Below are 13410 nucleotides of genomic sequence, written 5' to 3' on the forward strand. Positions count from 1 at the left end.
CAAAGGGTTAGGATAAATAAAAAAGTTAAGTAACAATGAGCAGTTATACGGTGTCCCAGGGAGGAAGAGATAGGACAATGATATAACTTAATTCATTAATGACCCCACTTTATCGCACCAAAAATACTGAATTTCACATTAAAAGAACTTGGAGGGACGACTAATTTTTTGTCCACTCTCCCATCCCTATTACCCTGGCTGGTTCGTGGTGAAACAATAAATTTATTTGCGCATTTTATATCACGGTTTTGCAGGATACAATTTACAAACTAAAATTTGATTTAATTTTTGATAAAAAATAATAAAATTATAAATATATAAATAAAATAGGGAACCTCAATCCCTTTATCTGACCAATTATAACTCAGCGTAGGAACAGTCCGACCACATTAATTTCAGCTTTAAAAATTTAATCAAGAATTTCAAGGCAAGCGAATGAAAGAGCATAATTAAAAACCTTTGGTACCATAATAGTTTACATTCCAATGTCCCCTCCCTCCCTCAAGACTATAGGAAGCTTGCAATTTATAACTTTTAAGCAAAAAGATTTACCATGGAATGTTTAATTTGCCTGTCTTTTTTTAGCATAATATTTTTTATTTCAATGACAAAAGTAAAGTGTATCTAAAATGACTTTACCGATTGGATGGTGCTTTAAAGGAAACCTCGGATGGTTCATGCCAATTTTACTATCAATACTTTACCTCTTTGCACTCTACGTCATGATTTACAAGTATGATTATGTGCAACCTTTCTATTGGGTGATTGAAAATCAAACAATGGTTTCGCTTATATTAACACAGCCAAGTAGCAGAAAACAATTTGGTAGCATACTAAAAAGGTCATTATAAAAGGGAGGGAGGTAGTTATCTGTATACACATCTATAATATAGATCTGTTGTTATTATGATACTTAATAAGTATAACCAAACCATATCTGTATATTGAATAGTAGTAATCAAAGTATGAACTAAATGAATATATATATATATTTACCCAGGGAGGGAGTGGACATTCAACTCTAAATTTGACTTCACTTAACTTTTGGTACTGGATTATTTTTTACAAACCAGAAGTGTCCAAACTTTTTCACCAATGATTCTAATCTCTAGTACTTGTAACCATAATTGTGAGGGTATGTGAATTGTCTTATCCCCTAAGATCCCTGACATATACCCATTCAAACATAATAAGGCCTATTATTGTTAATGGCTGGGTATGATTCATAGACGAGAATATGGAAATAGAGGACAAAATATTATCAAAACATAAATATCACTTTTCTTCTTCAAAATACAATAAAAGTCAAAGTCGAACGAAAAACATGTTCGTTGGAAAACATTTAGTTTTTTTTGTCTTGAAAACAATTTTTAGTACTTTTAAAGTTTAATTTAATAAAAAAACTTTACATTTTGTCTCAATAATGACAATTTTAAATGGTATCAAACTTAACCTAATTTATTGTTGTAATCATTTATACAATACACAAGCTTTGTAAAGTTATAATTGTAAATAAAAAAAGAAAATTAAATCAATAAATTTAAGATTACATTGAATTGAATTGAATTAAATTAGAAATAACCTTATTTTGTTTTACAAATAGAGGAATGGCATTTCCTTAAATTTGTCAATAAAAGAACTAAACATTTTTGGATAAATATTCATAAAAAAATTGAACTCCTAATTAAATAATATGTGTTTAGCATTGCGGGGGGCCTTAGTTCTGTGGGACCCAATTCCTTTGGTGTATTATTCCAAACCTTTACTTTACCTACCCTAAAAAAGCATTAAAAATACGAGTTTTATAGAAAATTTGCTTGTGGTTCATATGTGAAATATGGGAAACTGCCTAGTTAATTAAAACATATATAAATTTGTATAAAAAATCAGCCTTATTTCGAATTACTTATTTGTCTTCTTGTTTGTCAGAAAGTCTGTCTTTTTCTGTATATCTGACAGAGCTTGATTGTCTTACGGTTTGTCCTAAAGTCTGTCTCTGTCTGTATGTCTAATTGTTTATCAATAAGTCTGTGTCTGTCTGTCTGTATATCTGACATATCTTGGTAGTTTAATTGTTTATCCTAAAGTCTGTCTCTGTCTGTATGTCTGACAGAACTTGGTATTTGAATTGTTTATCCTAAAGTCTGTCTTTGTCTGTATATCTCACATAACATGATAGTCTAATTGTTTGTCCTAAAGTCTGTCTTTGTCTGTATATCTCACATAACATGATAGTCTAATTGTTTGTCCTAAAGTCTGTCTCTGTCTGTATGTCTGTATGTCTAACAGAACTGTCTTGTTTAGTCTTAATGAGAATTCCAGAAATTTTTATAAAGTTTTGGTGCCCAAACTTTGATAAACAAATTATATCGTCCATACAAAACAATTAAAAATGAGATTTATGGAATAAAAATTTGTTGTTAAAAAAAAGTTAAAAATCGACATGTTTAAAATGGACGTACGGACATTCAGGTAACAATGATAAAGTTGCCATGCTTTCTAAATCGTACCTAACTACTACAGAAATCATCATGCAAAGTTTGAAATCGACAGGACAATTCTAACATGCCTAAATTAACGAAAAAAGCTAACCGTTACGGACGGACGGACCGACCCTAATTATAGAAAAGCTTCGCTTTAAAAAAAACTTTTTCATTTAAATTGTTTTCAAATTGGGCTACGCTTCTTGAAGCAATGAAGACATTATTGTAATTATTATCAAATCTTTTGAGCTGAAATATTTTTTTATTAGTTTTGTTAGAACACCCCCAAATTATCAGGGCGTTTCCTGAAATTTAGTTGTAAAAAGGAAATACTAAACGTAACACAACTATACAGATTGATAACAACTTAATTTCATACATTCGTTTTTTTTTTCAGTTTAAAATAGTATTTTTGTCTTCTAGAAATAAAATTTTTATATAAAGACCAAGATTGAAAAGAATTTATTTTCTAATGTGGCTTTGATCGAATCTGATAAATTTCCGCTGAATTAGAATCTGTTTAAATCTGTTTTTCTATCCGCGGAAAATTTGATTCGATACAATATGCCAGCTGTTGGTTCTCATTGGAACATCTGATATACAAATCGTTTATGAAACTTTTTTGGAGAATTTTCCCTTACGTGGCAACGCCCTTTTAGGGGCAATTCGTCGTATTTTTAAAATGGCTTTTTTATAGGTTATTTTAGGTTGGGTTAAGTTTATATTGGGTTAGGTGATTGCCCCGCAGGGTTAGGCAATTGGCCCCGCAGGGGTTAGAAATAGGAGAAAATCTACTGTGATAAATACGAAGAATCGCCCCTTATGGTGCGTTGCCACGAAAGGACTAAACCATTTTTTTTGTAATTTTTTACCAATGCAAATTTACTTTATTTTTTTTCAACTGAGGAATTAAGAAATAATTATAAAAATTTATAAAATGGCTGAGAGTATTTATAATTGCAAACTTGCAAAATTTAACTTTTTCGTTGTTTTCTAAGAACACATTTAGGAAATACTCTGCAGATAAATAGTTTAAATTTTGAGTGATAAAAAAATGACCACAATCCCTGATTAAAATTGACAGCCACTGACAAATATTCAGGGATCTTAAGGGATTAGGCAATGGACGATAAATTATGTACATTCCCAATGATAATGACCAAATTGTAGAGATTATTGTTTGAAAAGTTTGTTAACTAGTTCTGAGTCAAGTAATGAAAATTTAAAATGTTTCCAAAGTTTTTGAGCTAACGAATAAGATAACGTTGTTATGAACCTTGGGTACCAGGGTAATTTACAGTTCAATGTTTACTACTTACCAGCATTTATTTCATTACGACAAATTTAGGTTTTGTGTCCATAATTTATTTGCAGTAATTTTAATTGCAATGTAGCAGAGCTACAATATCCAAAAAATTTAAAGCTCTGCAAATCAGACGTTCAGACAAACGAACATTACCAGATATATGTAGAGTAGCAACGCATCATTACCATTAGTTTTATTTTTAAACACAAATCTGATATGAATGTGTCCTAAAATTACCTAAATACAAGAAGGTCTAATGTGGACATACTCTCGATTTCAAGACTTGACTATAAAGTTGCCACAAGAATTATCATGCCAAACAATAGATAGTAAATTCTAATATGCCAAAATTAAAAGCTATGCCTTATGGACGGACACACTTTCCCTAATGTTTAAAATCTTCGCTTTAAGAACGTGTTTTCTCTTTTTCCTCAAAGTTAAATTGCATCTAAAATGAAAACTTCATCATGATTTCCATAATTTTTTGTTTTGGGGTTTTGGCATAATTTATTTTTATACTCTCATTATTAATCAGGATGCTTTTCAGCTTTTCGAAACGAGTAACTCCGGATAGTTAAATTTGAAATTGTAAAATCACAATAAAAGGAAATTCATAAACTTATCCAGATTTACAACCTCAATTACGATGAACAAAATTGTTTCTTTTATCCTTATAATAAAGTAACAGGATGTCTGTTTTTCTATCTGTTTGTCTGTACTGAAAGATCTCGCTAACCGCTGAACTGATCGGGTTTTCCTTAACAGGGTAGCTTCTCATAGGTCCCGGTAAGGTTTATAACTATTTTGTGAGAGGGTACCACCAACCTTCCAAGAGAAATCACAATAAATCGAAATTTTATTTTAAGTATAGAGACTCCTACGCAGCATTGCGAGGTATCGTAGAAAGAGACTCCAACGCAACATAGCAAGGTATCGTAGAAACTTGAACACAACAAAAAACCAAAAATCAAGTGCCACTAGAGGCTTCTAGGGGCGTAGCCACTAGTATAGATGAAAATAATAGTGGGAAATTGTGAATACTTAGGGTTTGTACAATTTAATTAAGATTCAATAAAGTACTCCAACGAACTCGATGACGTGGTTATAAAACTTTGGGTACCAGGGTAATATAAAATCCAATGTCCCCCCTCTGTTATACAGTCCAAATCATTTTGAGCTATCCTAAATATTGGTGAAATAATATGGAGCTCATTCTAAATGGGATCCTCCCATTTAGGGTTTGATGAGCTCATTACACAAATTATATCATTTTCTAAATTATTTATATTTATGCTAGTTGTGTCACCCCTAGCCTCTAGGGAATGCGTGGAAAGTTTCCTAAAACTACAAAAAAAAGTTTTTATAAAGCTTTCTCGTATTCATTTGAATCCGGTGGATAGGAACCGGTTCTCATGAATACGAAAAAACTATGTCTAGCATCGTATTATATCCAGTTTTTTAGCCGGTGCCTTCGGCACCACGGGGCTAAAAAAACTAGTTTTAATCTTATAATTGTACCTTCTATATCTGCGGAAAGCCGTTTATAATACGATACGAGAAATAACTATTCTTGAACAGTACAACCCTTTCCAACTAACAATTCTTAAGCTGCAGACAAAAAATCGGATCCTTTATTTTATAGAACTAGAAGCTTCACTGTAATTTAGAACCATATCGGTCCAGTGATTAACACGATCTCAGGCTTTAGACAAACAGACAGACATCGTTCTACTTTTATAATTTATTGATGTAATTTTATTCTAAAATGGCTGCTCATTGAATAATCTTAATGATTGGAGTGTACTAGTTTGCAAGCAGTTTTTGTTTTCAGTTGGACCTGTATACAAAATTTATAGTAGATAGACAACTAACCTGGATCCCCAGGTTCACAACATTTTTCGTCTGCTAGAAAATTGATTCCTGCACTTTTGTAGCAACTTGGCAGTGTTAATATTCCCGATGCTATTGGGAATTTTCAAAGACCCAACTGAATGTCGGCACAGGGTCCTTGTGAAGGGAACATACAGTTATTTAACCCTTCCCCCACTAGTGTTTTACTATAATGCCTGTATTGGCTTCTAGTGGAAGTGATTGAATACCCCTAACTAATAATTACGTGATGTTGGAATATTTGTTTGTATCAATGCATTGTTTTAACATTTCAGCTGCAGTCAAAATAGTTCACTGTTAAAAATCTTTAAAAAATGATAAAATATATTTTTTTATAGGTATGTTTTTTTTAAAAGCACAGTGGTTAAAAGATAAAAATGGTTCAATTAGTAGAAATTAATCTCAATCTTAATTAAATCCTAAAATATTATCAAATGCGTATTTTACTTAAAATCTTTAGAACCAAAAAGGAGGGAGGCATTATTGTTAATAATTTTTGTTTGGGGGGGGGGGGGGGGCGATTTCTCTAGGGAGGGTTGAAAGAGGTACCCAACCCCAAAAAAGTTTAAAACATTTCATGGACCTATAAGAAGAACTATATCGGTCCAGCAGTTTGTAAGATCTTAAGATACAGATAGACATACTGTTACATATATATTTAAGGACAGTATTTCATTTTTCTCTGTATCTACCTGAATGTTTCCAAAGACTTTTTTTTACAGTGTTTTGGGTAGAAATAAGAGGAAAACAAAATTAGTTATATTTTTAATTTTAGTTGAAATAAAACCATTTGTTGTTGTGATTCATTATAAAAAGTCAATTTTATTTAGCAAAATACAGTGAATATTTTGACAATTAAGTTGATAAGTTCAGTGTAGCAAAATTATTCTTGTAATTTTCAATCTTTTAAGGGACCTAATGTCAGTCTGTCTGTCTTTATTTCAAAAAAATTTTAATTTGACATATCTTGGTAGATTATTTACCTTAGATTTTTTATTATGTTTTGTCCAAATCTAATGCTCTATGTTGTAATTGTATGCCTATCAGTCAAAGTAGTAGGATGTATGTATATGCGTCTAATTGTATGAAATTTGTTATTCTTGTTTTTTTTTAATATGATCCGTTTTTTCAAAAATGAACTTACATGCGTTCCATAAGGGGTTTGTATGTTTGTATACCAAAGGACAGTCATATTTCTTTCCTTTCATTACAGGTACAACTAATCTTATTTTTCATAATATTCAGTTGTAATAATGTAGAATTGTTACGCTACTTAAAACAATATTGTTGTTGTTTTGTTACAGAGAAGGGTATGATGACACTTATGCCTTTATGGCCAATGTTTATTACAAGGTATTCCAAAATTAGGCGTAATACCTCAAAGTTCCAAGTTGGGCACTAAAAACCCCTCCTCCTCACCGATTGTTAAAATAAATTGAAAACAAAGAGGATTGGGTAATTTTTTTATTCTTTGTGTGGTAATCAACCCACTAACCATTTTCAATTAAATTTAAAACTGCGGAGGGGTTCAGTGTTCGATAGGCACCTTGAGGGAAATCACATTTATTTATCTTTAAAAATATTGCTTCTTTTGTGTATGGTTATTCTTTCTTCATAAAGTGCAGATTTAGTACATGAAAATAACATGCAGAAAAATTGTACAAAAGGTTAATGGTAGTATAAGGATGATAACATCCATAAGTAGCGAATCACAAAAACATTGAAATATGTCTGGAAAACAAACAGAATATAAAAAAAGAACATTTAGATCAAAAGAACAATAAATCAAAGAATCATCTGAAATTGTTTCAGAAGCATATTTAATACTGCAATAATCATACCTGCCTCTTAATTTTGCTTTTTATGGGTATGATTGTTCTTATTTTTTTACAGTGCAAATTTAGTACATAAAAAAAAGATGCAGAAAAATTGTACAAAAGGTTAATGGTAGAAAAAAGATGCCAACACCTCAGGGAGAAATGATATTTAGAAATATGTATATTTGATTTAAAAATTTTAATTTTTTATACTTGATAGCTTTCAACCTTCAGTTACAGCAGTATATTGGTCTTTGAGTTTTTTTGTACGTCTAATTAAGTGTTTAAATATAGGATTTTCTTACAATCAAACTTGAACTTGAGCTATTATCTTTTTATCCCTATAACCACACCTCTAATTCCTAATGATATTTTGAATCTTCTTATTTTATGCTATTTTAAATTTCTTGTATGCCCGAAGTTTATTACACATTTATTTTCTTTATCGACTTCTAGTGGTTGCGCCCCTAGCATCTATGGGCTTTGTATTGAAAGGAGTAAGAAATGGGTAAGAAATGAATCTAAAAATAGACTAAAACCTTCTCGGGACCTATTTGAAGCTTTCATAGAAAGGAAATCTTAATAAGTCGAGTAGACAATAAAAACTTAAGCTCAGATAAAAAAATCTTACTACTTTATATAATATCATAAAAAAAATACAAAACTAAAACATTTGCTTTTGTAAATACATACCTATAATATTCTCCATTTATGAATGATAATGCAAAAATGCTCCAATATTTAATATCCCTTTTGTTATACGATAAAATTGACATTATCGCACTACATTCAAGAATATGCAATATATATATTGAACCATCGTATTCGCCCCTAGCCTCTAGGGGCTTTACCCCAAGAGGTAATTAAAAAAAAATTAAGTATTTCTGGTGCTGCCATTTATTTAAAATAAACTGCCTCAAAAAAATTGGTTGGGATATTTTTTTGTTTTCAGAGGGTTGGGGGTGTCTCACCCCCCAAGAAAATAGCCTATAACCATCAAAGGACCAGTAGGTATATTCCCTGAAGAGTAGAATCCGATCGGTTCTGTCAGACAGAAAGACGGACAGACAGACATCATTCTACTTTGTATTATAGATATATATTGCATTGTACAGAAATTGAACACATAATAACTGAATTTAATATTGCTAACATAGACTTTGTTTGTACTGAATAATAATAAAGTTACTATGCTAGACGGTTTCATTATATTTTTTTAAAAAATGATGCCCCATTTTGAAAGGAACCCCACAATAATTTTAAAAACCTATGGGGGTTTCTGTGATCGCTAGGCACTTTTAGGGAAAACACCGAACGAATTTGTCCTGTCTTTCATTTTTGCAACGCAGCTACTCTATAAGATATGTCAGCACGTCTGACGGACCGACTACCAGTCATTTCATCTACATACACATGCATACAAGCTATCAACAAGGGTGTAATACTAAAATCAAATCTGACACCTTTAAATTTGATAAGTTTATTATTTTGTTGAATATTTGATCTTTAGTTCACACTAAAAGTGTGTGTGTGTATGTACGTACAGTGTAAACTGTTTCAACAATGTTACATTTGAAATATAATCAGGCAAAGAGAAATGGTAACTAACCAGTTTTGTTATCCCCAGAGCCCTTATTAATAAATTATTTTACGGGGGGGGGGGGGGGGGTGATAACTCCAAAAACATGGTAAACATACTTATTTAAAAGATTTAAATCGAGTTAGTCTAGCTATTATTAGGATTCTAGTGGACAGACAAACTATATTCATTATGAAATACCGAAACAACAAATATTTTGCTGATGACAATACCTTTTTATTAGCTATATAGTATCAACACCTTACGTGGGTCAAAGGTGTGAGCTATAAAAGAAGACAACTATAAAGCTGGTTACAAAAATTGACTTGTTGTTCTTAAATAACACCATGGTATAAAGCTAGCCAGGTCAACATTCATTCTGTGATAGTGACTTTTTAAATAATTCTTTGAACAATCCCAAAGCTTTTTTTCATCCCTCTTTGTTAGACAGATTCAAGCGTTAAACATTTAATTTCAAAATTTGTTATCCTAACTTCATATTTTGGATGGCATGCTTTGATTCATATTTATATTCTGATCATGGAAAGTAATAGATTGTTTGTTTGTTTGTTCATTATAACCACTGAGACTTTGAGATATCCATTTTAGGATAAAATAGTTATTGGGATGGTTTGAGACTATTTTTGTATGGTATTTTGTTTGTTTGTCCCTGAAACAACTTAAACCAAGTTTTCATTTTTAGGTACAATGTAAAGGGGTGGGATGGTTTTTGGTTGTTTTCTGCTCCCCCTTCGAGAAAGATCCCCTAGTTGATAGGAAGATTGCCCCTAGTATTGGTCGTAACTGTCTTTAGTTCCCTAGCAAAATGGGCATATATGTCACTGCTTTTGGCCTACCTATTCTATTGACGTCAGGAAATACCCTATACCACATCTATTATCTGACGGGTTTCATTCCACCTTCTATTTCTCATTCCCTCTACTATGACATCATTAGAATAGTTAGGCCAAAAGCGGTGGCATTTATCCTTATTTTCCTAGGGCAATGAACACAGCTACGTATTGGTCCCCTAAAAATTTCAACATCTTTCTATAGTTGACAAAATTAAAGCTCAAAAGTTTATCATTTACATCAATAATTGGTTAATTTATTGATAAAACATGCTGTCTTAAATGCTAAAAAATCCATCAATTTTTTACTCATTGGTCGTGAAGTGAGTACAAACATGCTCTGCCGTAAAATGGTTTTAAAACCGTGGGGCTTAGTGAAGCTCTTGCGTAGGGTAGAGGGGGGTAATACACCCCCCTACAAGAAAAATATATGATCAAAGTGCTAATTTATTTAGTTAGTTCAGCTTAAAATAACTCTTTTCAGATTTTTTAGGACTGCAGGTGGCCTACAAAATAACCTAAAACCTGAGATTACCTTTAAATATTAAGATATTTTGGTTAAGTAGTTTTGAGTTTTTACTGAAAATAACATTCTAATCCAACTTATACATTTATGATTAATAATAAAATTTTACTGAATCATTTTTGGTTTTTATATTTTATCCGAATTACCTCTGGTTACCCCCACTTTATTTAGTAGCGAAGCTTCTCCATTTTTGTCTGTCCTTCAGTCTGTCAGGCCTTAATGCTCTGGGGGAAATGTGATTTTTTTCGGCTGCTAATCAAGAAAGAATTTTTTGTTGTTGTTGTATATTTACCAATTACTAAAAAGCATCCATTATTTAATTTACTTTTTCCAGTATTTCTACAGAAATATAAATATTAGACATATATTAATATTTTCTATATATATTTATGTTCTTGTTTTGAATATCAGCTCTTTAAATAACTTTGTACATATTTACATCTATTTTAATGTGCTTGGCTATTTATGGATATTGCCATCCTTGTTTCTGTTTTTATCAAAGTCATCAAATTGGGCGTATCAAGTCCCCCCCGAATAGTTGAGTGAGGGGGGAGGGTGTATTGTGTTTTATGTTTGCGTAAAATTACGCATGTTTGTAAATTGCAGGGATTTTAAGGGATAAGAAAATTGACGAAAAATGTATGTACATTGTACATCTAAAATGATGGTGAACATTGATTGAAATTGTTGGTTGAAAAGATTGGACAAAAATAGTTTGGAACCAACCGATAAAAATTCAATTAAAGTACCCAAAGCTTTTGAGCTAACGAATAAGATAACGTTATAAACGTTGGGCACATATGTAATTTACAGCCCATTGTCCCCTTCCTCCCTGGTAAACTTTGGGTTGGTATGGGGGTTAGATTATGGGTCGGGGGTTGCGCAATATTAAATTTGTAGATTTTGTAAAAGATATACGCTAGAAGTAACAAGGATGACAACATGCATAAAAGCTTAAACATTGTATTTAGGTAGTTGTTAATATGAACTCAAATTTGAGTAATAGAAGTTCATTTGTTGTTTTAATTCTTTTTAGAACCATAGACAGAAAGTGTATTGAACTGTAAATTATACTGGTTTTGCTAACATGTTCTCTAATTCTTTTGATTAGAAAACGTTCAGGGCTTAAGTAAAATCTTGATTAAATACAAACTTCTGTGCATATTGTTTTCTAACAAATGTTTAATCTACAGAAAGGGCTATTAAGAAATAATTATGGAAATCTATCCTTGTACGCTATGATAACTAAGCCTTTAATTAAATTTATGGGAGGAATTAATGAAAGAATTACTTATTACACATAAATTAATGTTTTTAATTACGTGGTAACATTTTAAAGTTCGATATTGAATTTTAATATTACAGTAATATTTATACTTTATTTTATATCTATTGTTCTTTTATGTTCGAAAAGAAAGTCCTAAAGAACGCCAATCAAGCCTTCAATTTCAGCTTTATTGTGGCTCTAGGGAAATATTAGGCTTCATGGAGGGTTAGGTACCATTCAGAATTATTTTTTTACCGATTCTTTTTTTTTTCAGGCAAAATCCGTCGAAGCCCAACTCCCGCCTTCACTCGCGTGCCTCCTCCCGCGAGGCTCTGGACTCTGGCAAAAGCCGGGAGCTGGAGAGTCCCTCTCTGCTGCGTCGCATCCTCAAGGGAACCGCTGGTGGTGGCGGTGGCTCCGACATGATGAGCACCCCGCCGGACAGCCCGTTACCGCCGTATTCAACTGCTTCAAACTCGCGACAACAGTCAATTTCACCGATTAGTTGGAATAGCAAAGGAAAGATACATTATGATTTGCAATTATCTTTTCACAAACGTCCACCATTTAGATAGATAGATAGATGTATTTCAACATAAGCATACAAAATGATAATAATATTTCTTACACTTATTTACATAATTTTATGCATAGTTTGGTACTTTCATAACCTGGGTTGGCCGTTGCAAAAGCTGGAAGTACCGATCTAAGACAAACATATTCAAATGATTTTTTAATGTTTCTAGCTACATAGAAATTGTAATAAGATAATTATATTGGATATATACATATAACATATAAATAGGTTTAAATAGTATAAATAAATAGTAAGGTATTAATGATGCTATTTACACTATGATACAATGGGGTTAGAGAAATTTAAATTTTTAGAGTAAATTAAGGCAAATTTTAATTATTTAGGATCTTGGAGTTTTCTCTCAAAGTGACTTGTTGAGCATAAATACCACCCATCCCCTTTATTAAAAAATGAATTAAAATTAATGATGGGGTTTTTCGTTTTTTTTTTTATTACTTTTGGTTAGGTTAAGTTAGGCTATAGAATACAGGAGCCCCTTCCAGGAGCATAATGGAAATCTCCTTCTCTTAATTTAGTTTTTAGTTAAGGGGGGAACTTCTGTGCTCGCCAGGCAATTTAAGCAAAGCACCTTAAATTCTTTTCGGATAAATAATGAGAATCAACATTCGTATTTTCGGAAATTGCAGTGAATTTCACTAAAGTCTTTTATTAATGTATTTCTTTGTAACAGTTCAACCAGATTGGGTTCTGAACCAAACCTGTTCAGACCAGCAACAAAACACATGGAACAAAAGCAGCGCTACCAGCTACAAACAATCAACAGCTGATCACAACAGCTACAACCACAAGTCAGCTGATCAAAGACAAAATGGCGGGAATTTCAACCAAAATGGCGCCAATCTCTCCCATAGCACAACTAACTTCCAACAAACAGAAAATATTTATTCTCGCATAGGTCAGCCATTAAATGGAGGCGGATATGGACAAAGTAACCGCGCAGGATCGCTGGACCGCGTAAACCTGGATTCTGGCGGCCTCCAGGAGAGAGTTATACCTGTCCAGATAGAGAGGGAGAGCAGGGCTACTGAACGATCAAGCAGACAACAAGAAAGATCATTAGGTAATCTCTTAAGAGTATTTTTCATGAGAGTAC

The 13410-nt window shown here is 32.1% G+C and overlaps 1 protein-coding gene across 5 annotated transcripts in view; it reads left to right on the top strand.

The window, feature by feature from the left end:
- The window catches only part of by (focal adhesion protein tensin), a 102676-nt gene that overhangs the window by 60317 nt on the left and 28949 nt on the right, over positions 1-13410 (top strand). For all 5 annotated transcript variants that reach the window (XM_080169334.1, XM_080169335.1, XM_080169337.1 and 2 more), the window contains exons 4-5: positions 11994-12236; positions 12986-13377. In XM_080169334.1, coding sequence (XP_080025460.1) covers positions 11994-12236; positions 12986-13377 — 635 coding nt within the window. The remainder of the gene's footprint in view (positions 1-11993; positions 12237-12985; positions 13378-13410) is intronic.

Source organism: Acartia tonsa, chromosome 8 (assembly GCF_053477335.1).
Source record: "Acartia tonsa isolate MP-2025a chromosome 8, ASM5347733v1, whole genome shotgun sequence".
In the NCBI taxonomy this organism is placed as follows: domain Eukaryota; kingdom Metazoa; phylum Arthropoda; class Copepoda; order Calanoida; family Acartiidae; genus Acartia; species Acartia tonsa.